Source organism: Miscanthus floridulus, chromosome 4, assembly GCF_019320115.1.
Source record: "Miscanthus floridulus cultivar M001 chromosome 4, ASM1932011v1, whole genome shotgun sequence".
NCBI lineage: Eukaryota > Viridiplantae > Streptophyta > Magnoliopsida > Poales > Poaceae > Miscanthus > Miscanthus floridulus.
The window spans coordinates 102,998,814-103,022,713 of NC_089583.1; the positions used below are offsets into that span (position 1 = coordinate 102,998,814).

General features: G+C 49.3%; 3 protein-coding genes, 1 non-coding gene and 1 pseudogene across 5 annotated transcripts; 3 read left to right on the plus strand and 2 right to left on the minus strand.

Moving 5' to 3' along the window:
- Window positions 1-5: 5 nt before the first annotated feature.
- LOC136548957 (uncharacterized) lies at window positions 6-2,116 on the minus strand (annotated as a pseudogene).
- Window positions 2,117-4,108: 1,992 nt separating this feature from the next.
- On the plus strand, window positions 4,109-4,247 carry LOC136553098 (small nucleolar RNA Z247). The gene has a single exon (XR_010783007.1). It is a non-coding gene; the product is annotated as a small nucleolar RNA Z247 (small nucleolar RNA).
- Window positions 4,248-6,800: 2,553 nt separating this feature from the next.
- Window positions 6,801-7,984, plus strand: LOC136548959 (uncharacterized mitochondrial protein AtMg00810-like). The gene is made up of 2 exons (XM_066540299.1): window positions 6,801-6,941; window positions 7,073-7,984. Exons 1-2 carry the CDS (start codon window positions 6,801-6,803, stop codon window positions 7,982-7,984), a joined length of 1,053 nt encoding a protein of 350 aa, XP_066396396.1.
- Window positions 7,985-8,578: 594 nt separating this feature from the next.
- LOC136550191 (receptor-like protein 4) lies at window positions 8,579-20,379 on the plus strand. The gene is made up of 9 exons (XM_066541678.1): window positions 8,579-8,941; window positions 9,989-11,047; window positions 11,373-11,520; window positions 12,137-12,208; window positions 12,855-12,926; window positions 19,292-19,363; window positions 19,456-19,533; window positions 19,615-19,799; window positions 19,885-20,379. The coding sequence occupies exons 1-9, from the start codon at window positions 8,839-8,841 to the stop codon at window positions 20,010-20,012; spliced, it is 1,917 nt and encodes a 638-aa protein (XP_066397775.1). The 5' UTR covers window positions 8,579-8,838; the 3' UTR covers window positions 20,013-20,379.
- Window positions 20,380-20,798: 419 nt separating this feature from the next.
- LOC136552397 (protein C2-DOMAIN ABA-RELATED 5-like) lies at window positions 20,799-23,462 on the minus strand. Of its 2 annotated transcripts, none has more exons than XM_066543959.1 (3): window positions 23,442-23,462; window positions 21,462-21,557; window positions 20,799-21,325 (listed from the first exon to the last, which is right to left on the minus strand). In XM_066543959.1, the coding sequence occupies exons 2-3, from the start codon at window positions 21,480-21,482 to the stop codon at window positions 21,038-21,040; spliced, it is 309 nt and encodes a 102-aa protein (XP_066400056.1). In that variant the 5' UTR covers window positions 21,483-21,557; window positions 23,442-23,462; the 3' UTR covers window positions 20,799-21,037. The 2 variants fall into 2 exon arrangements, with proteins under 2 accessions (XP_066400056.1, XP_066400055.1); XM_066543958.1 differs by lacking the exon at window positions 23,442-23,462 and adding an exon at window positions 23,134-23,141.
- Window positions 23,463-23,900: the final 438 nt, after the last annotated feature.

Genomic DNA, 23,900 nt, shown 5'->3' on the forward strand with positions numbered 1-23,900 from the left:
ACTTGGTCACTTCTATTTTTCCCAGCTTCATTTGGCAGTTGTAGTTGGATACGGACGAACCGGAGGCACGGGCGCATCTCGTTGCCATTTACCCTGTCGGCCTTCCCGCAGACCGCATCTCATTGTTACCGCGATGGAGGCGTACGGCAGTCGCCGATACCCTACCGGGTCGGTCCTCTCGCCTACGAGCCAGCGGTGCTGTGCTACTGCAGGCAGAAGGCTACTCGCTGGATCTCATGGAGCGACGATAATCTAGGCTGTAGGTATTTCAAGTGCTATCGTGCTCGGGTGAGTGAATGTTGAATTGATGGTGTTCTGAATCCTTGATTTTGGTTGCCAATTTCTGGGTTTGGATGGTAATTTGGGGAAAATTTTCTACACAGAGTGGTGGATGTTCCTTCCGTGGGTGGTATGAACCTCCGCATGATGATTTTGTACGAGATCTTCTAGTCGATTTGCGTGATGCCGTGTGGAATCTAAAAAGGGAGAGGGGCAATTTACAGCAAGATCTTGCTGCTGTCGGGAACCAGCTTGAGCAAGAGAAAACAGAGAATGCACGCTTCTTGCTGCTGTCGGGAAGCAGCTTGAGCAAGCGAAAACAGAGAATGCACGCTTATTAGCTAAGGATGAAGAACGTGTTGCCTCCCTTGCTAAAGTGAAGATGGAGATGCAGAGGCTTGTGTTGTTTCTGGTGTTATTGGGACTAGTCATGGTAGTAGTTGGTATGAGGTTAGTGTAGAAGGAAGAGAAATGCTGTCTAGATTGGGTACCCCATAATGTAATGTTAATCTCTAATGTAATGTGTAGTACTGATGTATTGTTTGGCACATTATAATCTGTGAAGAGAATATGGTGTTTGTGTTTTACTGAAATATGGTAATGAACATTCTTTGAAAAGTTGGAGGCTCCACATGTGGTTCTTTTACCACTATGACAGTGCTGCCAGGATTACTTCTCAGTAGCTCATCCTAGTAGTCATACAGTCTCTGGTACTGTCCTTTTGTGGAGTCTAATACCTTCTGCATGACCATGGCCTTTGCTCTCTTGAGCTTAGCAATGTTAACATCTGCAAACATCTCTTCTTGCACAGTCTGCTTCATGCTTCCATAATTCCATGTAGGATTGGCCATTATGAACTTCTCATACCTCTCTGCAATCCTTCTAGCAGTAACCAACCTGTTGTCCCTCCTAGGAGGACATGTGTGGAATTCATTAAATGTGACAATCTGCCAGCTCTCAGTCCTAGTGTTGGTTGATAACAAAATGACCCATGGACAGTGCTTCCATTCACACTTTGCCCTCACTCTTGTTGGCTCATCCTTTACGAATTTGATACATTTCCTCTCAGCAAAGCCATATCTAATTATTGCCTTCTTAAATTGTTGTTTGCTTCTGAACTTCATGCCCAAGGAGAAAATTGGAGTACTTGGGCTCTTCTTAAACCTTGGTAGGCCATCATTGTTTCTTATTAATTCTCCCTCACTATGAGCTTCCACTTCAGAGGCTTCTTCTTCACTGCTCTTTACATATGGAGTACCATACCCATCTTTAATAATTTCAAATCCGGCAAGCATACCAGTTGAGCCTTTCAGCACCACATCATCTAGTGTTGCACTTTGTCCCTCCTTCATCTTCTTTTTTAAATCCCTGAACTTTTTGATAATTTCTGCAGCTTCATCATCGTCTTCAGAAGAGCAGGAGTCTCCATGCATGTAGTCACTGTCTGCACTTGACTCTTCTTCCTCATGCGCCTTGTTCTTAGCTTTTTCTGAGTAGTACTCTTCATTTGCAGCCTCATCTTGCTGTGGATCCTCAACATATATATCAGCCACCACTCTTTTTCGATAGCATCTGACATTTGAATGCAAGCATTGTCGTCCAATAGAACACGAAGTCCACTATCAAGTTCTTTACCAGGGAATAACCAGTGCAGCAAAGCCCCCTCTGATATAGTGCAGTGATCTTTTAGATGACCAACAACCTCTGGCAAAGACACTTTATCCCTCTCAATGTGAGACATTGCCTCCAATCCACCAAAATAGTCCAATCTGTTACCAATTTTGACAAATTGACCATTAAAATGGAACCTCACAACAAGGGTGCTTAAAACATCCATGTCCACACTGCAAGTAGAATGCACTTCAATCAGGTGCTTAGAACATGCATCTACTTAATTAAAAACTCATTGACATAACCAACTCCCGATACATAAGTACATCCTACACTCAAATCACTTGGATCTCAACTATGCAGCACAAGTAATAAACTAAGCAACTGTGTTGAATAAACTAGCCTCCAAATCAACCGTGTGCCCTAGGCAATCGAATAAACAAACCCCTAACTAAGCCCCCAACATATTCTTAACCTTACAGTACACACCAATTCCAAAGCATCAGAATATAAAATCTAAAGATTTGGGGATTAGTTGGCTTAACCTCTCCGCTGTCTTTAGATCCCAGCGTCGTGGCCTGCCCACTGACGGGATCTAGTGTCGTCGCGGTAGGGAACCTCAGTGCCACCACCTCTACTGGGAATCTTTCTTCTCCGTCGTCGTCACCGTCTTACTAGAGAGGAGAGAGAGAGAGAGAGAGGAAAGGAGCGACGGGAATGGCCTAGGGTTTCACTCGGCCGCTGGCCGCATCCTTTGAAACAGCGTCAGCGTGGTTGCCGTGTCGGCGGTCCACGTAGGCACAAACAGTCTGCGAAACCAACCAAGGTGCAAAAATAACCGGTTTTTATAGATGAAGGAGGATAGATTCAGCGGTCCACGTAGGCACAAACAGTCTGCGAAACCAACCAAGGTGCAAAAATAACCGGTTTTTATAGATGAAGGAGGATAGATTCCTGGTTTTGTAGTTGAGGGAGGAAATTCGGACGACTGCAAGAGATGAGGGAGGAAAAATGGACTTTTGCCTTTTTTTAACGTGATCTTGTGCTGTGGCCTCTCTAGTATCTACTGGGCTCGCGTCGCACGTGAGTGCCGCGCCGCACCCGCGCTGCCGATCCGTCAGCTCCTTGCCTGGCTGTCCCCCTCTCTAGCCCGTTCGCACGTGACCCACCAAAACCAGCTTTTGGCCTTTGGTAGCTTCGGCGTCCGGCTAGATTCGGGCATTTCTTTTTAGTAAATAATGCAAAAAGGAGTTTTTTAATTATTTGGAACGCAAAGCATTTTCGAAAATCGGCTCACATCCGAGTGCCGCCTAAATTTCTTTTGAGTTTAAGCTTAAATCCTGACCCACATCCTGGCACTTCCGTTATTATTTCTGTTTTAAAATCAGGGTAGGAGTTGGACATTCATTTTCACAACCAGGAGAATCCGTGCAGTTCTTTTCAAATCCTCGAGGGTGGCTCGTGAGTCGTTATTGTTAGAAGGAAAGGTCTAGCACATGTATAGAGGCTGCGGTTATACCTTGCATGTTTGTTACAACAAAAATAGATAGTTGAGATATATTAGGAATAGATTGTTGGAATTCCTAAATTCATGTAACTTGCCATGGTGGGGGCTTTTCCCATCTATATAACATGCAACCAAGGATCCCAGGAGGGTACCCTTGTTAACCCTATTTTTACATGGTACCAGAGCCTTCTTCCCACCGGACTATTGAAGATGGCGTTCCAATCTTCCTCTGCGTCGCCAGCCGCATTCTTCCCCATCACCTTCCTGCCCACAAACGAAAAGCTTAGCCGAGCGAACTTCCCACCATGGCATGCGCAGGTCCTGTCCGCACTGCGTGGATCGCAGCTTGCGATGTTCATCCATCCGGGGGCGGAGGCGCCGTCCCCGTTCCTTCCCCGAGAAAAGGGACAAGAAGATTCGAAGGAGCCACCAAAGCCTAACCCCGAGTTTGAGGCATGGATGGCGAAAGATCAGATGGTGCTAAACTATCTGTTCTCCAACATGTCCAAGGAGATCCTTGGACAAGTAAACAGTGAGGACACCGTGGCGGGCGCGTGGGCGGCCATTGAAAAATTGTTCGCCTCACAGTCGTGTGCGCATGTGATCTCCGCAAGGATGGCCCTCGCCACCGCCAATAAGGGCACATCCTCCATCGCTGAATATTACAGCAAAATGAAGGGCCTTGCGGACGAGATGACATCCGCTGGCCGGAAGCTGGAAGACGAGGAGCTGGTGTCCTTCATCCTCACTGGCCTCGACGTCGACTATGATCCCGTAGTGACCGCGGTCACCGCACGCATCGAGCCGATCACCGTCGCCGAGCTCTATGCTCAACTCATCAGCCACGAACAGCGTCTGGAGATGCGTAGCGGCGGCGGAAACCAGTCTTCAGCAAATCTGGCGTCCCGAGGAGGGCGCAACTATGGTGGTGGAAACCGCGGAGGTGGAGGTCGCAACAGCGGCGGTCGCGATAGCTACAATCGTGGCAACAACAACTACAACAACCGCGGCGGTGGCGGTCGCAGTGGAAGTGGCAGGCACGTCCCGTTTCAATCGGGCATGTTCTGTCAGATCTGCACCAAAGAAGGACACTCCGCCTTCGACTGCTTCAAGAGGCTTGATACCTCATATACGCCGCCTCAGAAGTTGGCATCATCAGCAACCTCATCCTCCTATGGGGTAGACTCAAATTGGTACATGGATACGGGAGCAACTGATCACATCACAAGCGAGTTGGATAGACTCACTGTGCATGACAAATACCACGGTGGTGAGCAAGTGCACACTGCCAGTGGCTCAGGTATGAGAATCAGTCATGTTGGTCATGGCATTTTGCGCTCCCCACGTACACACCTTCATCTTAAAAATATTCTGCATGTTCCTGATGCTAGCAAAAACTTGCTTTCAGTTAATCGTTTTACTCGTGACAATGATGTTTTTCTTGAATTTCATCCAAATCATTTTGTTGTTAAGGAACAGCCAACGAGAAAACCTCTCCTCACAGGCCAATGTGAGAATGGCCTTTATCCTGTGCGGTCGCCAAATAAAGAGGCCCTTGGAGTCATCAAGCCCACCATGTCCTTGTGGCATCATCGCCTAGGACATCCTGCTGCCGCCGTAGTTCAACAAGTTGTTCATCATCATCAGCTCCCAGTTTCACAAGAGTCCAATAAAAGTCATGTTTGCGACGCCTGTCAGCAAGGCAAGAGCCACCAATTGCCATATCCTAGATCATCCACCATTTCTGATAGTGCTTTTGATCTTGTCTTCAGTGATGTATGGGGCCCAGCACCCACGTCTGTTGGTCGCAACAACTATTATGTGTCCTTTATTGATGATCATACTAAATTTGTTTGGATTTATTTGTTGCAAAAAAAATCTGAAGTGTTTCAGTGCTTCTAGGATTTCCAAACTCTTGTCGAAAGACAATTTGATAAAAAGATTCGTTCCATCCAAACAGACTGGGGCGGTGAATACCAAGCTCTCAGTTCTTTCTTCCAACGTGGTGGCATCATGCATCGTGTTTCTTGCCCGCACGCCCACTAGCAAAACGGATCAGCTGAGCGCAAACATAGGCACACTGTTGAGGTTGGCCTCACCCTCCTAGCACATTCCTCGATGCCCCTCAAGTTCTAGGATGAGGCCTTCCTAACTGCTGTTTTCTTGATTAATCGATTACCGTCACGAGTAATTCACAATGAGACACCCTTCTATCGTCTTTTTGGAAAAAAACCTGAATACACCCTACTCCACACCTTTGGGTGTGCTTGCTGGCCTCACCTTCGTCTCTACAACACCAAGAAGCTTGCTTTTTGCTCGAAACAATGCGTGTTTTTGGGTTATAGTAACCAACATAAAGGGTTCAAATGTTTAGATCCAAAAGAAGGGCGGGTCTACATCTCTAGGGATGTCACGTTTGATGAACAAGTGTTTCCTTTCACTTCTCTCCATCCTAACGCTAGTGCACGGTTGCGAGCTGAACTTGCACTTCTTCCAGATGTCCTAGTCAATCCATCTAGTACTGGGGATGCACAAATGTCTGAGCCCGGGCTGTTTTCTCCATTACCTTCTAATACTTCACGAGTTTTTGCTGGAGATTGAAATGTTGCAGGAACAAATCTTGGCGCAATGCCACCCTCATGCAGCTCGGATTTTGGGCGTCATTTCATGTGCCTCCCCACTGGGGACAGCAGCATGCCCGAAGTGGATCTCCCTGGCATAACAGCTGATCCAGCCGGCGCATCTACTGCGGGATCAGCGCCCGTCCTGCTTGCCGACCAGTCTTCGATGTCGTCTCCTTTCCTGAGCGGATCGTCTATGCCCAGTTCTGATGGTGCCGCATGGATTGCACCGACGGAGAGTGGGGGTCCGCCCGATCTGCCTGCGGGATCTGCTGCTCCGTCGTCGTCTGTGGTTTCGCCCGTGGCCTCCTCATCAGACACTGCGCCAACACTGCAAGGGCTGATCACCAGGTCTCAGCGAGGGATCAACAAGCCAAAGGTCTATACCGATGGCACTGTGCGATGGTGTCAGCTTGTCACCACCTCTCCTGATGAACCTAGCTCAGTGACAGAAGCACAAAGTGATCCAAAGTGGGTATCGGCCATGACCCTTGAGCACCAAGCTCTCCTGCACAACAAAACTTGGCATCTCATTCCTCCACCAAAAGGTAAAAATATCATTGGGTGCAAATGGGTTTATAAGATCAAACAAAAAGCTGATGGATCCATTGATCGTTACAGAGCTTGCTTGGTGGCCAAAGGGTATAAGCAACAATATGGAATTGACTATGAGGACACTTTTAGTCCAGTTGTTAAAGCTGCAACTATTCGTATTGTTCTGTCTGTTGCCGTGTCCAAAGGGTGGTCACTGAGGTAGCTCGATGTTCAAAATGCTTTCCTCCATGGTGTTCTTGAGGAGAAAGTCTATATGCATCAACCTCCAGGGTATGAAGATCCCTCTCGACCCAACCATGTTTGTAAGTTGGACAAGGCATTGTATGGGCTCAAACAAGCTCCTCGAGCGTGGTATGCTCGCTTATGCAGTAAGTTGCAACGTCTTGGCTTTGTGCCTTCCAAAGCCGACACTTCCCTCTTCTACTATAGTAAAAGGGGTCACAGTCTTTTTGTTCTTGTTTATGTCGATGATATTATCGTTGCTAGTTCATCCTCTTAGGCAACAGATGCGCTCCTCGCCGACCTACAGGCCGAGTTTGCCCTCAAAGATCTTGGCGATCTTCACTTCTTCTTGGGCATCGAAGTCAAGAGGGGAAGTGATGGTTTGACTCTCACCCAAGAAAGGTATGCTTTGGACATTCTAAAGAGGTCAGGTATGCAAATCTGTAAACCAGTTGATACACCATTGTCACCCACTGAAAGACTCAGCATTCAGAATGGTGATAAGCTAGGCCCTGATGATTCTACCAAGTACCGTAGCATGGTTGGAGCTCTCCAATATCTTACTTTGACACGTCCTGACATAGCTTTTGCTGTTAACAAAGTGTGCCAGTTCCTGCATGCCTCAACTACTGTACATTGGAGCGCCGTGAAACGTATCCTGAGGTATGTAAAGGGGACAGTAAATCTTGGTCTAAAAATTCGGAGGTCTAGGTCTATGCTTGTCAGTTCTTTCTCAGATGCAGATTGGGCTGGTTATGTTGATGATAGAAGATCAACAGGCGGTTTTGCTGTGTTCCTTGGTGAAAATTTGGTTTCATGGACAGCTAGAAAGCAGCCCACTGTGTCGAGATCTAGTACTAAAGTTGAATACAAAGCACTAGCGAATGCTACTACGGAAATGATTTGGGTTCAGAAATTGCTCACTGAACTTAGTGTTCCACATCCATCCCGAGCTCTGTTGTGGTGTGATAACATAGGAGCAAAATATTTAGCTGCAAATCCTATCTTTCATGCCAGGACGAAACATATAGAAATTGATTTTCATTTTGTGCGAGAGCGAGTTGCACAAAAGCTACTGGATATTCGTTTCATACACACGGGTGATCAAGTAGCAGACGGGTTCACCAAGGCACTGCCAATTGTGAAGCTTCGACAATTCAGGAACAATCTCAACCTTAGAAGTGGCTGAGATTGAGGAGTGTTAGAAGGAAAGGTCTAGCACATGTATAGGGGCTGCGGTTATACCTTGCATGTTTATTACAACAGAAATAGATAGTTGAGATATATTAGGAATAGATTGTTGGAATTCCTAAATTCATGTAACTTGCCATGGTGGGGGCTTTTCCCATCTATATAACATGCAACCAAGGATCCCAGGAGAGTAACCTTATTAACCCTATTTTTACAGTTATCACTCATCAAGATCCAGGAACAACGTGAGCTGCTCTACTATAGGGCCTGTTCGTTTAAATTTTTATTTTTCTCTCATAATAAAATAGCTTCAGCCAATCGGCTTTAATACCAGCCGAACAAGACCAGTCTAGCCCCTGCGACTCTGCAAAGGCTGCGGCCAAAATAAAAGGAAAAAAAACTACAACCACGTCGACTCCTCACCCTGTTCGCTTGCCTTTTAGCTATGAATGATGTTTTTTTTCTCACAGTATTTTAGCATAAAAAAATAATAATTCAGCGTGCCTCCGTTACTACTGTCATAAAAGCAACCACCTTAGCACCGTCTAATCGCCATTGCTCTACTCAATTCTGCTCTCAAATCCAGACAGCTCATTTCGATTTTTTAAGCCCTTTTTTTTTTCTAAACGGAACCGGAAGGAGCAAGGCGCCGTTGAGAAAACACGGGGGCGTCCTCTCAGATTTGTACCGAGATGGAGCTTCTTCCGTAAATCCGTGCGAATTTTCAGCGTGCTGTAAAATAAATAAACTCTCGAGGCAAAAGCCTTGTCTTGTCCAAAGCCAGAGGAAAAGACTCGTACTTGGAGAGGTAGTGAAACGAAGAGGAAAGAGGGCAAGTGCGGCGGAGGCGCAATGCGGTGGAGATCCCCTGCCTTGCTGCAGCTGCGGCTGTGGCTGCTCGCCGTCTCCGCGTCGTCGGCTGCCCTTGGTGTTCTTGCGGCTGATCTTAGCAAAGGTGAGCTCTTTTGCATGCGTCTAGTAGCTTGAGATTTGGCCCCCATGCTGAAAATCTTGCTCAATGCGGCACAGTGGCCGCCAGGTCCTTGCATTTGTGCTGCTGGTGGTAGTGCGTCTTCAGCGAAATCTAGTACTTTCTAGTCAATTTTTTGTGTTTATTTGGCTTTCTTCCTTTCTTTTTTCTTCTTACCTCGTAATCCAGCAGTGCTAGGTTCCTCAAATTCCTCGCCCAAGAAAAGAAAGAAAGAGAAGCCCCTCTTAATTCTTGAATTTTCGTTCATTGTTGTTTGCATTCTTGGTCAAATTCGTTGTTGTTTGGTCCCAGCCTGGATGCTTTCCTACAATATCCATCTTTGTTTTTCCTCAAAAATATCCATCTCTGTTTAGCTATAGGTCCATTTCTGTGGGGACTGGGGAGTACCAGATGAAGAACCGAGTCTTACCCATTTTTAGAAACTTTTGTGTTCATTCAGCTGATATCGGTCGCCTCTTAGCTACTTGTAAGTAGTACAGTTTTTGCCCTTTCTTTTCTTGCTGACATGTGCATACATTTGACTATTTTGCCATATTTAAGATAAAATTGCTCAAGCTAGGACAAAAGAGGAAGGGGGCATGTGAAACTAAGTATACCCTCCAGCTTGGTAAAAGAAGTCATTTTGGACAAGGTTTGGGTCAAACAATGAGAATATAAATCATGAATAACTTTTAAGTTGTTGAGTTTGAAAATATGAAAACCACGTGAATAGATTTGTCTTGAAAAATACTTTAATAAAAATATATACATATATCACTTTTCAATAAATATTTTTATAAAAAAAAGTCAAAGTCATGCTTTGGAGACCGTGTCGTTGTTCAAAACGACTTCTTTTACCAAGGGAGTATAGGTGAACAAAAGGAAACACGGAATCCTTCCATTCAGTACGCTAGACATTCCTGATTCAAAGGAACACTTGCTGTGCATATAACTCACATGTTACATCTCTTTGCAGCAGCTGTTTGGTTTAATTTCTCTGTCCTGTAGTTCTTAATGCATGTTTATTTTCAGGACCATTTACTATCCGTATAAGCTGTGGAAGTTTCGATGATGTCCGGACGGCGCCTACAAACACATTGTGGTACAGAGACTTTGGTTATACTGGAGGCAGGTTTGCAAATGCCACTCGTCCAAGCTTTATCATTCCTCCCCTGAAAACGCTTCGGTATTTCCCGCTATCTGATGGCCCTGAAAATTGCTACAACATCAACAATGTTCCCAGCGGCCACTATCAAGTTAGGCTTTTCTTTGCGTTACTGGACAACCCTAATCTTGACAGCGAGCCGATTTTCGATGTTTCTGTTGAGGGTACTCTTTTCAGTTCTTTGCTTCTGGGCTGGAGCAGCGACGATGAGAAGACATTTGCAGAAGCTTTGGTTTTTGTCCAGGACTCAAGCTTATCAGTTTGCTTCCATAGCACAGGTCATGGTGATCCATCGATTCTTTCTATTGAAGTTCTACAAATAGATGACAATGCCTATAACTTTGGCCCACCATGGGGAAAGGGGGCTGTGCTTAGAACAGCCAAAAGGTTGAAATGTGGCTCTGGAAAGCCTGCCTTTGATGAAGATCTTAATGGGATTCGTTGGGGTGGGGACAGATTCTGGTTAGGATTGCAAACTTTATCATCCAGTTCTGATGATCAATCAATATCAACTGAGAATGTTATAGCAGAGACATTGCTCGCACCAAATTTTTACCCTCAAAGCATATACCAATCAGCTATCGTGGGCACTGATAGGCAACCGAGTTTGTCTTTTGAAATGGATGTTACTCCTAACAAGAACTATTCAATATGGCTTCACTTTGCAGAGATTGATAATGGGGTAACTGCAGAAGAACAAAGAGTATTTGATGTACTCATCAATGGAGACACTGCTTTTAAGGATGTAGATATAATTCGCATGACAGGAGAGCGTTTTACTGCACTTGTCCTGAATAAAACTGTTGTTGTCAGTGGAAAAACGCTAAAAATCATCTTGCAACCTGTGAAAGGAACCCATGCTATTATTAATGCCATTGAGGTGTTTGAGATAATCCCAGCTGAAAAGAAGACTTTGCCTCAGGAAGGTTGTTATTCAAATTCTCCATACTCGCTACTTTAATTTTTTTCTAGGTGTACCAAAATTGAGTAAAGTTTCAAGCCTCTTTTGTTTAGAATCTTGCAAAGGATCATCTAGCAGTGCATTAATGATGGAGGCAATTAAAAGAAGATTTAATGATGCATGAGGATAGTTGATAAATCTACAACTGAAGAAAACTGCTTTAGCTGAGTCTGAATGAGTAGCACAACTTATGAATTTTTGTTTTTCATAGAACAGTAATTCACATGAGTGCTACAAGGAACTGGCTATCGGTTTTGTGCTTTAATTGTCTTGTTTTCAATGACCTACAGTGAGTGCATTGCAAACGTTGAAGGGTTCACTTGGTCTTCCTCTTCGACTTGGCTGGAATGGTGACCCCTGTGTTCCTCAGCAGCATCCATGGAGTGGAGTTGATTGCCAGTTTGATAACACCAAAGGGAACTGGATCATTGATGGATTGTACGTTCTCTAGATCATGCTCATTCTACGATTCACATCACGTGCCAGAAGTGATGTAACGGATTTTGTTTATTGACCATTTGAAACTAAGATAAACCTGTGCCCAAATTTGCTAGTATATGTTGAGATAAAAAGATAGCAATATTACTATTATACTATCTGCTTAATTATTTGAAGCATAAAAATAAATGTAGCAGATGCATTCCAGTAACTTCAAACTAGTACAAATGGAAAAATTTAATGAATAAACAGTCTCTAACTGAACTTCCAAATTTTCCATGAGCTGACATCAGCTGACATCCTTTATTTTCTGTTCTAAAGTATTCCCAAATGGACGTTGAAGTAAGTATTTTAGTGGCTTGAGGCTTACAACATCGTTTTTTATCTCAAGGCTTACAACATCTTGCTCTAGTCTTGTTGCATAATGCATCTAAAACTGTCAGGCCTGCTTAACAGGTCACAGAGTTTTTTCTTAGTTCTTGTTGTATTGTCATATTTATGGGCTTAACCGCAATGTTTTTGCTTCCTGTTATGCATTAGGATTTCAAAATTATTAGTCAATGGTAGTTCATACTTTTTTGCTGCAAGTTTTTAATACTACTCCTTGAATGTGCAGAGGTCTTGACAACCAAGGTTTAAAAGGGGTCATACCTAGTGAGATATCTAAGCTGCAACATCTGCAAAACATGTGAGTTTCTGTATAGAACACTGGCATGAATGGATGACCACTTGATATTATTCTGTTTACCAATAGTTTTCATTATCTGTTAAAGTGAAAAGCCTGTAACATTTCACAACAATAGCTGGAATTATTTTTTAAATATGTGTATCTTATTAAACCTGTGCAACATAAAAGACCACTGGAAACGGGTTGAAGCATCAAGAATCAGTTTAATGCTGCTCTGTAATTGCTCCACGTCATCAGGAAGTAGATGATGCAGATTTTTTTAGTGTTTAATTATGTTTTTCTGCACAATACATGAAAAACAGCTAATATGGTCATCACACATTTAACATGCTTTCAATAGTTTTAATTATGAGACTGATTTTATGGCATATGCTGAAAGTAATAATAAAAAGAAACTGCAAACCCCTTGCAGCACACAGAGTTTAAGCTCTTAAGAATATGAGTTGCTGGCCAGAACTGGTTGGGTTATGGTCCATGGTGACATGGCTAAGTAGAATACCGAGTAAAGTAATCCAGTATTGTTTAAGAAGTTAAATCTGATTGCAGATTGAAGTAGTCATTTAGAGTTCTTACTGTCATAATTCATACGAAAGTGCTAGCACTTCTGGTTATTCTGACAGAAGTAACTGCCTATCTTGTGAAACAGAAACTTGAGTGGCAATAGCATAAAGGGTAACATTCCAATCTCCCTGGGTACCATCTCTTCGGTGCAAGTACTGTAAGTGCACTTCAGTGTATCTGTTATATTTCTGTTCTTTCAAGGACGTCATAATTCATAATATGATTTTCTGAAAGTTCGTAACTGGTACTCCATATTCGTTAAGTTCCCAGCTGGTTAATGCGCAATACCAATTGAACTTGGATAGGTGATTGTATGGAAAATTTATTTGTTTGGCTGAAGATTTGCGCTTTAAGTAATAGCTGGATACAGAATATCAGAAGTGGTGATTGCAGTTATTGTATCTTGCATCATCATATTAAAATTGCCAATGTCCTTGGTACTTCATATTTGTAGTTACTTTTCAGGCTGCTTATCACTTTTCTCAGTGCACATGGAGCTAATCTTTTTAAATGCATCTTGTGACACATTACAAGTAGGAAATCAATTGCTGTTTCAATTGGAGGATTCAGCTCATGTAGTTAGCATGTCAATGCTATTTTGTTTTTTCTTCTTTTAAATTGTCTTCAAGGAAATATATTTGGTCACTTAGATTTGACAAATAATTTTTGTTAGTCGCTGAATTCTCACTCTTGGTAGTAGGAGAATTCTTACTCTCATCGAGAGAGGATGACACTAGGAGTTGGGGCAATTTTCTTGTCTATTTCTCACACAAGCTCACACAAATGCCATACCAACCTGAGGGGTTGGGGTTACATATTTATAGGCTGCTAGCCAGCCAAGCATATGCCAAGATACTAGTCTAAGATGCTAATATGCTGTCCTCTAGTCTAAGATGCTGTCCTAAAAACAGAAAAACAGCCACAAGGACCATGACCATGTGAGCATCATAGCCCCACAAAGACCAGCCACACATGAGACTTATCCATCATTCTCCCCCTAAGTCTTGTGCGTCGTCTTGTGGGAGAGTTGAACCATCCCGGTCCTGGAGCAGAGCTCAAGGAACTTGATCCTCCCAAGGGGCTTGGTGAGCAGGTCCGCAAGCTGGTCCTTGGTGTTGATGTAGCTCGCCTTGATGCTCCCTTCCTCCAAACAGCCTCGGATGAAGTGGTACCTCACCCGGATGTGCTTGCTGCGTTCGTGGAACACGGGGTTCTTTGCCAGGGCCAGAGCGGACTTGCTGTCCACCCTGAGCTCCACTGCTCTAGTGTCTCTGTCGAGGAGATCACCAAGCAGTCGAGCGAGCCAGAGCGCCTGAGTCGAAGCGGTGGACGCCGCTATGTACTCGGCCTCGCAGCTGGACAGGGCCACCACCTGCTGCTTGACCGACTGCCAACTAACGAGGCACTTGCCGAGGAAGAAGAGGATCCCGCTCGTGCTCTTGCTGGTGTCGATGTCGCCGGCGTGGTCGCTGTCGCTGTACCCGACGAAGTGTGCCGCCCTAGGGCACCTCGGGTAGTAGAGGCCGTGGTCGAGAGTCCCCGCAACGTAGCGGATGATCCTCTTCACAGCCTGCTGGTGCTCCGTCGTCGGTCGCTGCATGAACCGACTAACGTAGCCGACGGAGAATGCCAAGTCCGGCCGTGTGTGGGCGAGGTAGCGAAGGCTCCCCACAAGACGCCGGTACTGCGTAGCGTCCACCTCCTCCGTCGTGCTATCGCGGCTCAGCTTCAGCCTCTCCTCCATCGGAGTGAGAGCTGGGTTGCAATCGGTGAGCCCAGCTAGCTTAACGACGCGCTTGGCGTAGGCGGTCTGTCGAAGCGTGATCCCAGAGTCATCCTGGTGTACCTCGATTCCCAGGTAGAAGGAGAGAGGCCCCAGGTCACTCATCTGGAAGGTGGCCTTCATCTCTTCCTTGAATGCCGCCACCTCCGCATCCTTGGTGCCGGTGATCACCAAGTCGTCGACGTAGACACCCACCAGCAGGGCATTACCTCCATTGCCCCGTCGGTAGATGGCCGCCTCGTGCGGGCTTTGCTCGAAGCCCATCCCCTTTAGCGTGGAATCCAGCTTGGCATTCCACGCCCTCGGTGCCTGCCGCAAGCCATAGAGGGCCTTGCGCAGGCGGAGCACCTTGCCCTCCTTGCTGGGGATCGCAAATCCCGGCAGCTGGTGCACGTAGACCTCCTCCTTCAAGTCGCCGTTAAGGAACACCGACTTGACGTCCATGTGATGAACACGCCAGCCCTCCTGGGCAGCTAGCGCAAGGAGTCACACGGACTCCATCCGTGCCACGGGAGCAAAGGCGTCGTCGAAGTCGACCCCCTCCTGCTGCACGAAACCTCGTGCCACCAAGCGAGCCTTGTGCTTGACGATGGCGCCGGCTTCATCCCTCGTCAACTTGTACACCCACTTAAGGGTGATCGCGTGGTGACCACGAGGAAGGTCAGCAAGCTCCCAGGTGCGGTTCTTCTCAACCGCATCCATCTCCAACTGCATCGCGACGCGCCATGCCGCGTGTCTCTCGGCCTCTGCAAACGACCGAGGCTCGCCGTCGTCACACGCAAGGTGCAACTGCGCCTCCAGGTCGTGAGTCACCGGTCCCGGCACCGGCTGGTCGCCGAGAAGGTTCTCCACCGTACGGTACCGCAACGGCTCGCCGTCGTGGTACGCGTCGACGCGCTCCTCGTCGTGAGAGAGCGGAGTAGCGAGCTCAACCGGGCCGTGCTCGACACGAGCTGGTGGTGGAGTAGACGTGCCCGGAGTGGTGCCTGTCGGTGCTGGAGTGCGTGGCGTTGCCGGCTGTGGTGGAGCCGGCGAAGAGCTCATCGCAGCCGAGGTCCTGGCTGGAGAGCGTGGTGCTGTCGGAGTAGCAGGTGCCGGGGTCGGTGGAGGCTCGGAGACTGGGGTAGACGCGCTCGCCGAAGAAGAACTGCCTACTCCCCCAGCTCCCTCGAAGTGGACGTACTCGACAGTGAAGTCGTCGTACGTCGGAGCCGAGCCGTCGTCCACTGCCTTGTCCCACGCCCATCCTCGCCCTTCGTCGAACACAACGTCGCGCGCCGTGCGCACACGCTGTGTCTTCGGGTCGAGGATGCGGTAGGCCTTCGAGCCCTCCGCGTAGCCGATGAACACTCCCGGAGTGCTCCTGTCGTCGAGCTTGCTGATGTGGCCAAGCTCCTTGGCGAACGCGAGGCAGCCGAAGACCCGCAAGTGGGAGACCGCCGGCTTGCGCCCATGCCAAGCCTCGTACGGCGTCCTGCCGTCGAGCGCCTTGGTAGGCGAGCGGTTGAGGATGTAGACAGCCGTCACCACCGCCTCTCCCCAGAAGACAGCCGGCATCCCCCTCTGCTTGAGGAGGGCCCGAGCCATCCCCACAACCGTCTGGTTGCGCCGCTCGACGACGCCGTTCTGCTGCGGGCTGTACGGCGCGGAGCAGTGGCGCTGAATGCCCTCGTCAGCGTAGTACGACGCGAATTCAGCCGTCGTGAATTCGCCGCCGTTGTCGGTGCGCAGCACGCGCAGCTTGCGGCCGCACTCCGCCTCTGTAGCAGCCTGCGCGCGTCTGATGGCGTCCGCAGCCTCTCCCTTGCTGCCGAGGACCATCACCCACATGTAGCGGGAGAGGTCGTCGACGAGCAGCAGGAAGTAGCGTCGTCCTCCCGGTGTGGCCGGTGTCACCGGGCCACACAAGTCCCCGTGCACGAGCTCGAGCCTCTTCTTGGCTCGAAAGCTCGCCCGCTGGGGAAAAGGGAGTCGCCTCTGCTTCGTCAACACGCAGACGTCGCAGAGCTGCTCCACATGGTCGAGGCACGGCAAGCCTCGCACCATCTCCGTGGCACTGAGCCGCTTCAGGGCCTCAAAGTGAAGGTGCCCGAAACGCTCGTGCCACTGCCACGCCTCGTCGTCCCGACGAGCAGCGAGACAGAGGGGTTGTGCCACCTGCACGTTAAGGACGTAGAGTCGATTTGCGCTTCTGGATACCTTGGCAAGAAGGCGACGACGACGATCCCAAATCCTCATGACTCCGTCCTCAACCACCACGCGCGAACCGTTCTCATCCAGCTGTCCCAAGCTGATGATGGAGTTCCTCAACGCGGGGATGTAGTAGACTCCGGTGAGCAGCCTGTGCTCACCAGACACGGCGGTGAAGATGATGGAGCCGACGCCCTTGATCTCCACGCCGGAGGCATCCCCAAACTTGACGGAGCCTCGGACGCTAGAGTCAAGCTCGGTGAAGAACTCCCGTCGACCGGTCATGTGATGGGTGGCGCCGGTGTCGAGGCACCACCCGTCAGTCTTGTCGTTGCCGGAGCTGTCGCCGAGGAGGGCGTGTGCTTTTGGCTCGTCAAGGTGGAGGAGAGCCGCTGCGGCCGGTGCCGCTGGAGGTAGCTCGATGCTGGCATGTGCCATGAACAGAGCCGGCTCCTCCTCCTCCGCCCGTGCGACGTGGGCCTGGCCGCGTCGTGGCTGTCGACAGTCCTTGGCCCAATGGCCAAGCTGGCCGCAGTTGCGGCAGGCGTCGTCTCGTGCCGGCGGCGCCGCCCTGGGCGCCTCCGCAGGCATCACCCTCGGCACGTCCTCGCGCCCCGGCCTGGGCGTCTCTGCGCGCCTTGCGTGGCTTGCCACGCTTGCGGCCGCCTATCACGGAAGAAGGCTCCCCCTTCCTCCGGTCACCTTATCTGGCAAGCCACTGCTCCCGAGTGAGGAGGAGCTTCCCGCCAGTGGTGATGGGCCCCGAGAGGGACTGTGGCTTATCGATGTCGACGACCTTGAGGCGACCTATCGCCTCCTCGATCGACATCGTGGAGAGATCCAGCAGAGACTCGATCGAGCGAGCCATCTGCTTGTACTTCTCGGGGACGCAGCGGAAGAGCTTTTCGACAGCTCTCTCCTCGCCGTAAGTGTCGTCGCCGAACTGCACCATCTTCTGCAACAGAGTGTTGAGACGGAGAGCAAAGTCATCAACGTCCTCACCTGGCTTGAAGGCCAGGTTCTCCCACTCCTTGCGAAGTGCCTGCAGTGTGGACTTGCGGGCGCGGTCGCTGCCGATGTGTGCCGCAGCGATGGCGTCCCAAGCCTCCTTGGCAGTCCGCTTGCTGGTAAGCGAGAACTGCATCTCGGGCGGGACTGCAGCGATGAGAGCATCCAGCGCCCGTCGATCTAGGTCGTAGTCGACGTCGCCATACCGGACTGCCTCCCATATGTGCCGCACCTGGAGCTTTACCCTCATCACCGCAACCCACTCGACGTAGTTGGTCTTGGTGAGGGTAGGCCACCCACCGCCGGGACCGACGTCCCTGACAACAGCCTGGAGCCAGTGGTAACCACGGTACCGATCTGGGGAGAGAGAGCCACGCTGCCTGTGAAGGCCGCGCTCTCCATCGACCCGTCGGTACCGATCCGGGGAGAGAGAGCCACGCTGCCTGTGAAGGCCGCGCTCTCCATCGACCCGTCCGCCACCGTTGCCGTGCGCGCCTCCTCCAGGAGCACCGCCGCCGTGCGCGCCTCCTCCAGGAGCGCCACCGGCGCGTCCACGCCTGTCTGGGCTGCCGCCGCGCTCGTGGGCATGCGCGGCTGGCCCAGGAGCGCCACCGCCGTGCGCGCCTCCTCCAGGAGTGCCGCCGGCGCGTCCGCGCCTGTCTGGGCTACCGCCACGCTCATGGACGTGCGCGGCTGCCCACTGCGCCGCCCGCGCTCGCGCTGCCTCCCTCCCTAGCAGCTCGAGGTCCGCGTCGGCGGTGTCGTCAGCGGAAATGGAGCTGCCGATGCTGCCGCGCAGAGCCTCGACCTCCGCCGCCGCCGCACGCGCTGCATTCGCCGCCGTCGCTGCCTCCGCCTCCGCTCTGGCTGCTGCCAGCTCCGCCGCTGCCAGCCTCGACGCCCTTGCCGCCGCCGTAGCGGTCTCTGCCGCCGCTCGCTCGCGTTCCTCTGCCGCGGCAAGTTCGGCCTCCTGCCGACGCCGCGTGCTCGAGGCGACCGAGCGCTGAGACTGCCCTGCGGACATGACGCGCTACCGGGGGGCTGCTGCGTGGGGAGAGGGTTGGTTCAGACGAGCTAGGAGAGGAGTGAACAGGAGCGGCCAGAGGAGCTGCTGCTGCCGACAGCTGGGGCTGTTGTGGGGCTGGGAGAGAAGATGAGCAAGAGATGCTTAGGCTACAGGATAATACGGCTCTGATACCAGTTGTTAGTCGCTGAATTCTCACTCTTGGTAGTAGGAGAATTCTTACTCTCATCGAGAGAGGATGACACTAGGAGTTGGGGCAATTTTCTTGTCTATTTCTCACACAAGCTCACACAAATGTCATATCAACCTGAGGGGTTGGGGTTACATATTTATAGGCTGCTAGCCAGCCAAGCATATGCCAAGATGCTAGTATAAGATGCTAATATGCTGTCCTAGCTAAGATGCTGTCCTAAAAACAGAAAAACAGCCACAAGGACCATGACCATGTGAGCATCATAGCCCCACAAAGACCAGCCACACATGAGACTTATCCATCAATTTTTAATTTTCTTCGCAGGGATCTGTCATACAATGAGCTTAATGGATCTATTCCAGAGAGCCTAGGCGAGCTGACATTGTTACAGATACTGTGAGTCACTAGTTACTCTGTTTTAGGTTGACCTTTCACATTCGTTTTTTCCTTCCCCAAAACCTAAGACTAAGAAAATTTGTGCTATGCAGGAATCTGAATGGCAATCGTCTTTCTGGTCGTGTTCCAGCCAGTCTGGGAGGAAGGCCTCTGCACAGAGCTAGATTTAAGTAAGAAATGACTCGATATGTAAAATTTCTCTTCCTTTTTTCACGGTAAGGAACATAATGACTGCTGTGACAAAACTGCAGCTTCACGGACAATGCTGGATTATGTGGAATTCCTGGGTTACATGATTGTGGCCCTCATCTATCCGTGGCTGCGAAGATTGGCATGGCTTTTGGTGTGCTTTTAGCCATTCTGTTCCTAGTTGTATTCACTGCGTGCTGGTGGAAGAGACGGCAAAACATTCTCCGTGCTAAAAAATTAGCTGCAGGTAAGAAATGTGAACAATTGTCCAATGAAAAAAAGCATTACAAAGATTTGTGTTGTAACGGATTTACATTTGACCTTCATTGCAGCAAGGGAAGCTCCTTATGCAAAATCAAGGACCCAATTCACTCGGGATGTGCAAATGACCAAGCACCAACGCACACATGAAAGTGCTCGGAGCAGCAACAATGAAAGCTCACCGCATCTGCTTTCCTAGGTCAGTGAAAGACTGCAACAGTGACTCGACTTCCATCTATTCCTCGGTTCTTCTTTGTATGCTCCTCCGTAGGCTTGAAAGACGAAGCTGTACATACTAGCTAGGTCATTAATGTTGTATATACTTGTATTTTGGTGACCTAGAACTCAGTGCAGGAGAGGCATGAGTCTATCAGACGAGAGAAATTTACCCATTTCATCCTACTTTCTGTTCTGACTACTGCTGTTGATTTCTCCTTCACTGTTCAAGTATGCTTATTGTCAGTTTTGTACTCGGTGGTCTGAAGTTCTGCAAAACTTTTTACCAGAAGCTTTAGCCCCATGGTGGGCTGTGTGGAAATATAAAGCGAACTGCACACTTTTTCCTATTAGGTTAAGTTTTTGGGTTTAACAAGTTGGTGCATGCAACTCAATATTGTATCAGAGCCATATGTCTCCAGTTTGAATCCTAGCTGCTGCAATTAAATAAAATATAATTGCAGCTGACTCCTATTAGAGTTAGTGTTGAAATCTGAAGTGGATTCTCCACCTTTTCCTATTAGTATTTGGTGCATGCAACCAATAGGCCGAATTTGGATATCCACTTCATCCTATCTGCAGTGTTGAAGCAAGTAGTTTTTTTAGCTCTACAGGGTGATCTACTGATAAATGGCTTTATGGAAATGTGATCAAGACGGCCCATGACTGCAGTATGGAATAGCTTCACAGATGTTGAGAACAAATGTATTTTGTGGATAAAATACCCGCAGAAATCACGCAGAAGCAAAACTGAACACAAGCATGCTGCCAGTACCATGACCCTTCTGCATACCTTATCCAAACTGCAAGCAAAGCAAGCATTACACACATCCAAGGCAATGGTCTCCTTATTTGCCAATACATTTTTTTAGATAAATATTTGGTAAACGGAGCAACATTTACATACATATATACTTCATATCAAATATTTGTAGTAAAATCAGCTGGGCAGGTGTCGCCGACTCATGCCCCCCTGGAGGAGGCCCCGTCCCCGCCGATCGAGGGGATTCACCGCGCGACGCCGGGGATGTTGACCCAGGTCAGCTGCAGGACGAGCTCGCCGGTCTCGGTGTCCCTGAGCTTGAGCACGATGTCCTGGGAGACCTTGCCGTCCTTCCACGTGATGTGGCTCTCGGTGGCGAGGCAGTTGCCCGTCTCCGGGTGGATCGACTTCATCACCGTGCCGTCGGGGACGTCGCTGAGGTCCTGCTTGGCGATCTCCACGAAATTGAGGATGCAGAATTCGGCGTTGCCCATGCTGTCGTCCTTGGTGAACGTGTCATGGTCGAAGAGTTCCTGTCAGTCGAAGCGCCAAAATGAGGAAGAGTTCAGGCTCAGGCTCAGGGGCACTGAAAGGCGCGATCCTGGACAAAGCTCAAGGTCGCTACATTTTGCCCTTGGAGATCAAGATCATGGCGCGTGATGAACTTACAATCTTGACCGGGTTCATCATGTTTGTGATGGACAGCGTGAGTTCCTCGTTCCATTCTGGGTTGCACGTGCGGTATTTTATACTTGACTTCACTTTCTGCGCAATATATGAAAACAAATGGCCATATTATTAGAAATTAAAGGACTAAGATGCAAAAGGAGACAGGAATTGAACTGGAAGATCATTATAAGAATATAAAGAAATGCATGCAATGGGGATGCTTCTTCCCCATTGCCGGCCATGGCTGGAGCTTAAGCGAGAAAGGGAGGGAGGGAGAAGAAATAGATGAGAGGCAACGGTCATTTCACATCACACAGACACATTATGTATCGTACCATACATGCAAAAATGGCTCAAAATTATGAAATATTCTCTCTCCAATGATAAATAAGTAAGAGCAATTCTAAGAGTGAGATTTGAAGAGGTACCAACCATTATAATAGCAAAAAGTTAAATATTCCTTAGACTTCGGTAATGCTCGGTCACGGGCGTCCGTCCGACCGGACACGGCTCCCAAGCCTGCACAACGGACCGGCCCCCCCTCTCTCTCTAAACAAAATCCCCACTCTATCTCACCCCGTCGTGGTGTTACCGCTCATCCGCCCGCCCCACTCCACCCCTACGTGCCCACTCTCCCCATCGCGCCCCGTCCCCCACCGCGCCGCACCCCATCGCTAGCCACATTGCGCCCCATCCCTCACGAGCGGACGACTACGACCGAGCAAGCAGCAGCGGTGTTGGAGTAGCAGCAGCGGGATCATGCCGACGGTGCGCGAGCCTGGCCGTGAGCAAGCGCGGGAGAATCGTAGGAGGAGCAACGAGCCACGCTGACGGGCGCGAGCACGCGGAGAGACGGTCCCCTAGCTCGAGTTTGCTAGCTGCCGCAGTTCCCCCACCAGGTAGGTCGTGGCCGCCGGCGACGCCGTGTTTCAAGTGTTTCAGGCGTTTCATACTATGTTTCATGTTTTATTTGGATGTTGCAAAAGTATATATGAGATGTCGCATATATTGCAATGATAATATACGTATGTTTGCAGGCGTACGTTTTTAAGTGTTTTATGTTGTTATGGCTATACACGCACGTTTTAAGTGTATGTTTTAGATGTTTCAAACTTATGTTGCAAGTGTTTCATCTGAATGTTGCATATATTGCTATGGCTATACACACATGTTTCAAGCACATACATATATTGCTATGGCTATACACATGTTTCAAGCATATATTTCAACTGTTTCACCTCTTTCAGACTTACGTCGCAAATGTTTCATTGGATGTTTCAAAAGTAGATACGGTGTTGCATACGTTTGAAATAACGTCGGTAGCTAGCGGACAATCGGCCTGTCAGGGCTTCAGCTCCTACCTTGTGCGGCGCGCCTCGCCATCTCTTCTCCTATCCCTCCCTTCCGTTTCCTTCCCTCCATCTTGCCGCGGTAATTCGAGTTCGGCAGGAAAACCCTACTCGACAAGTGCGGCAGTACGCCCGCGGAGGTGTTTGGCCCTGGGGGCCGACGGCGGCGCGCTGCCTGCGTGGTGGGTCTCGCAGCAAGCTAAGGTCCAGGTCGAGATGAAGCTTACGTGGGGAAAACGAGGCCGCGACGTCCGTCCGGTCACTATTCCTGCCCTAGCTTCTATTGAGTAAGATGGAAGCTGGTGGAGCGGCATGCAGTTTACCTGCTGTCCGTGGCGAGGACGACGTAGGGGTCGCTGCTGTGGGTGAGGGGGGGTCGCAGATGGCCAGGTGCACTCCTCGCACCACCCGCACCTTGAGCAGCCCTAGCAGCACTCCATCTCCTCTCATCCTCCTCTCTGCCTCCGACCACGGCAACGCAGAACCCAGCAAAAGGGTCTGACCGTCAACGGATCGGAGGACGTACGAGAAGCCCGGCGTCAACAACGGGAGATAAAACCCGGAGACAGCAGCCAGACACAAGCTTTTGCTCGATCCGGCTTTGCCAACTGGACGGAGCTTGGGAGATCACCTTGGGGATCGGAGGCAACAGTATGCAGAGGCTGGACGACAATCGCGGGGAGCGGCCGGCTACGCATGCGCAAATACATGCGGCTCCCAAACTGTCTCATCGCTCTTTTTCCCTCTTGGCCTCTTCTTCTACCTGGTCCGTCCATTTCCTCCGGTTCTGGTAGTAGCCCTCTCGAGCTGGAGGCGCCAGCTGCAGTTTTCTCCGTCTCTAATTTAGCTGATCGGCTGGCCGCATATGTACTGATTGCAAAAAACCAATGAAGTCGCTGCTGAAAATTACCCTCTCGAAACTGACACGGACGAACACAACGTTATTGGACTTGAGCAAAGACGCGAATCGTTGTTTCCAAACCTTTTTTTATCTAAACTGTACCCACACTGTGAAACGTTCTAGATCTCAAAACCAAACATGTATGACACTTTACAGTATGGATGATCACACAGGCAAACACTCAGCAAA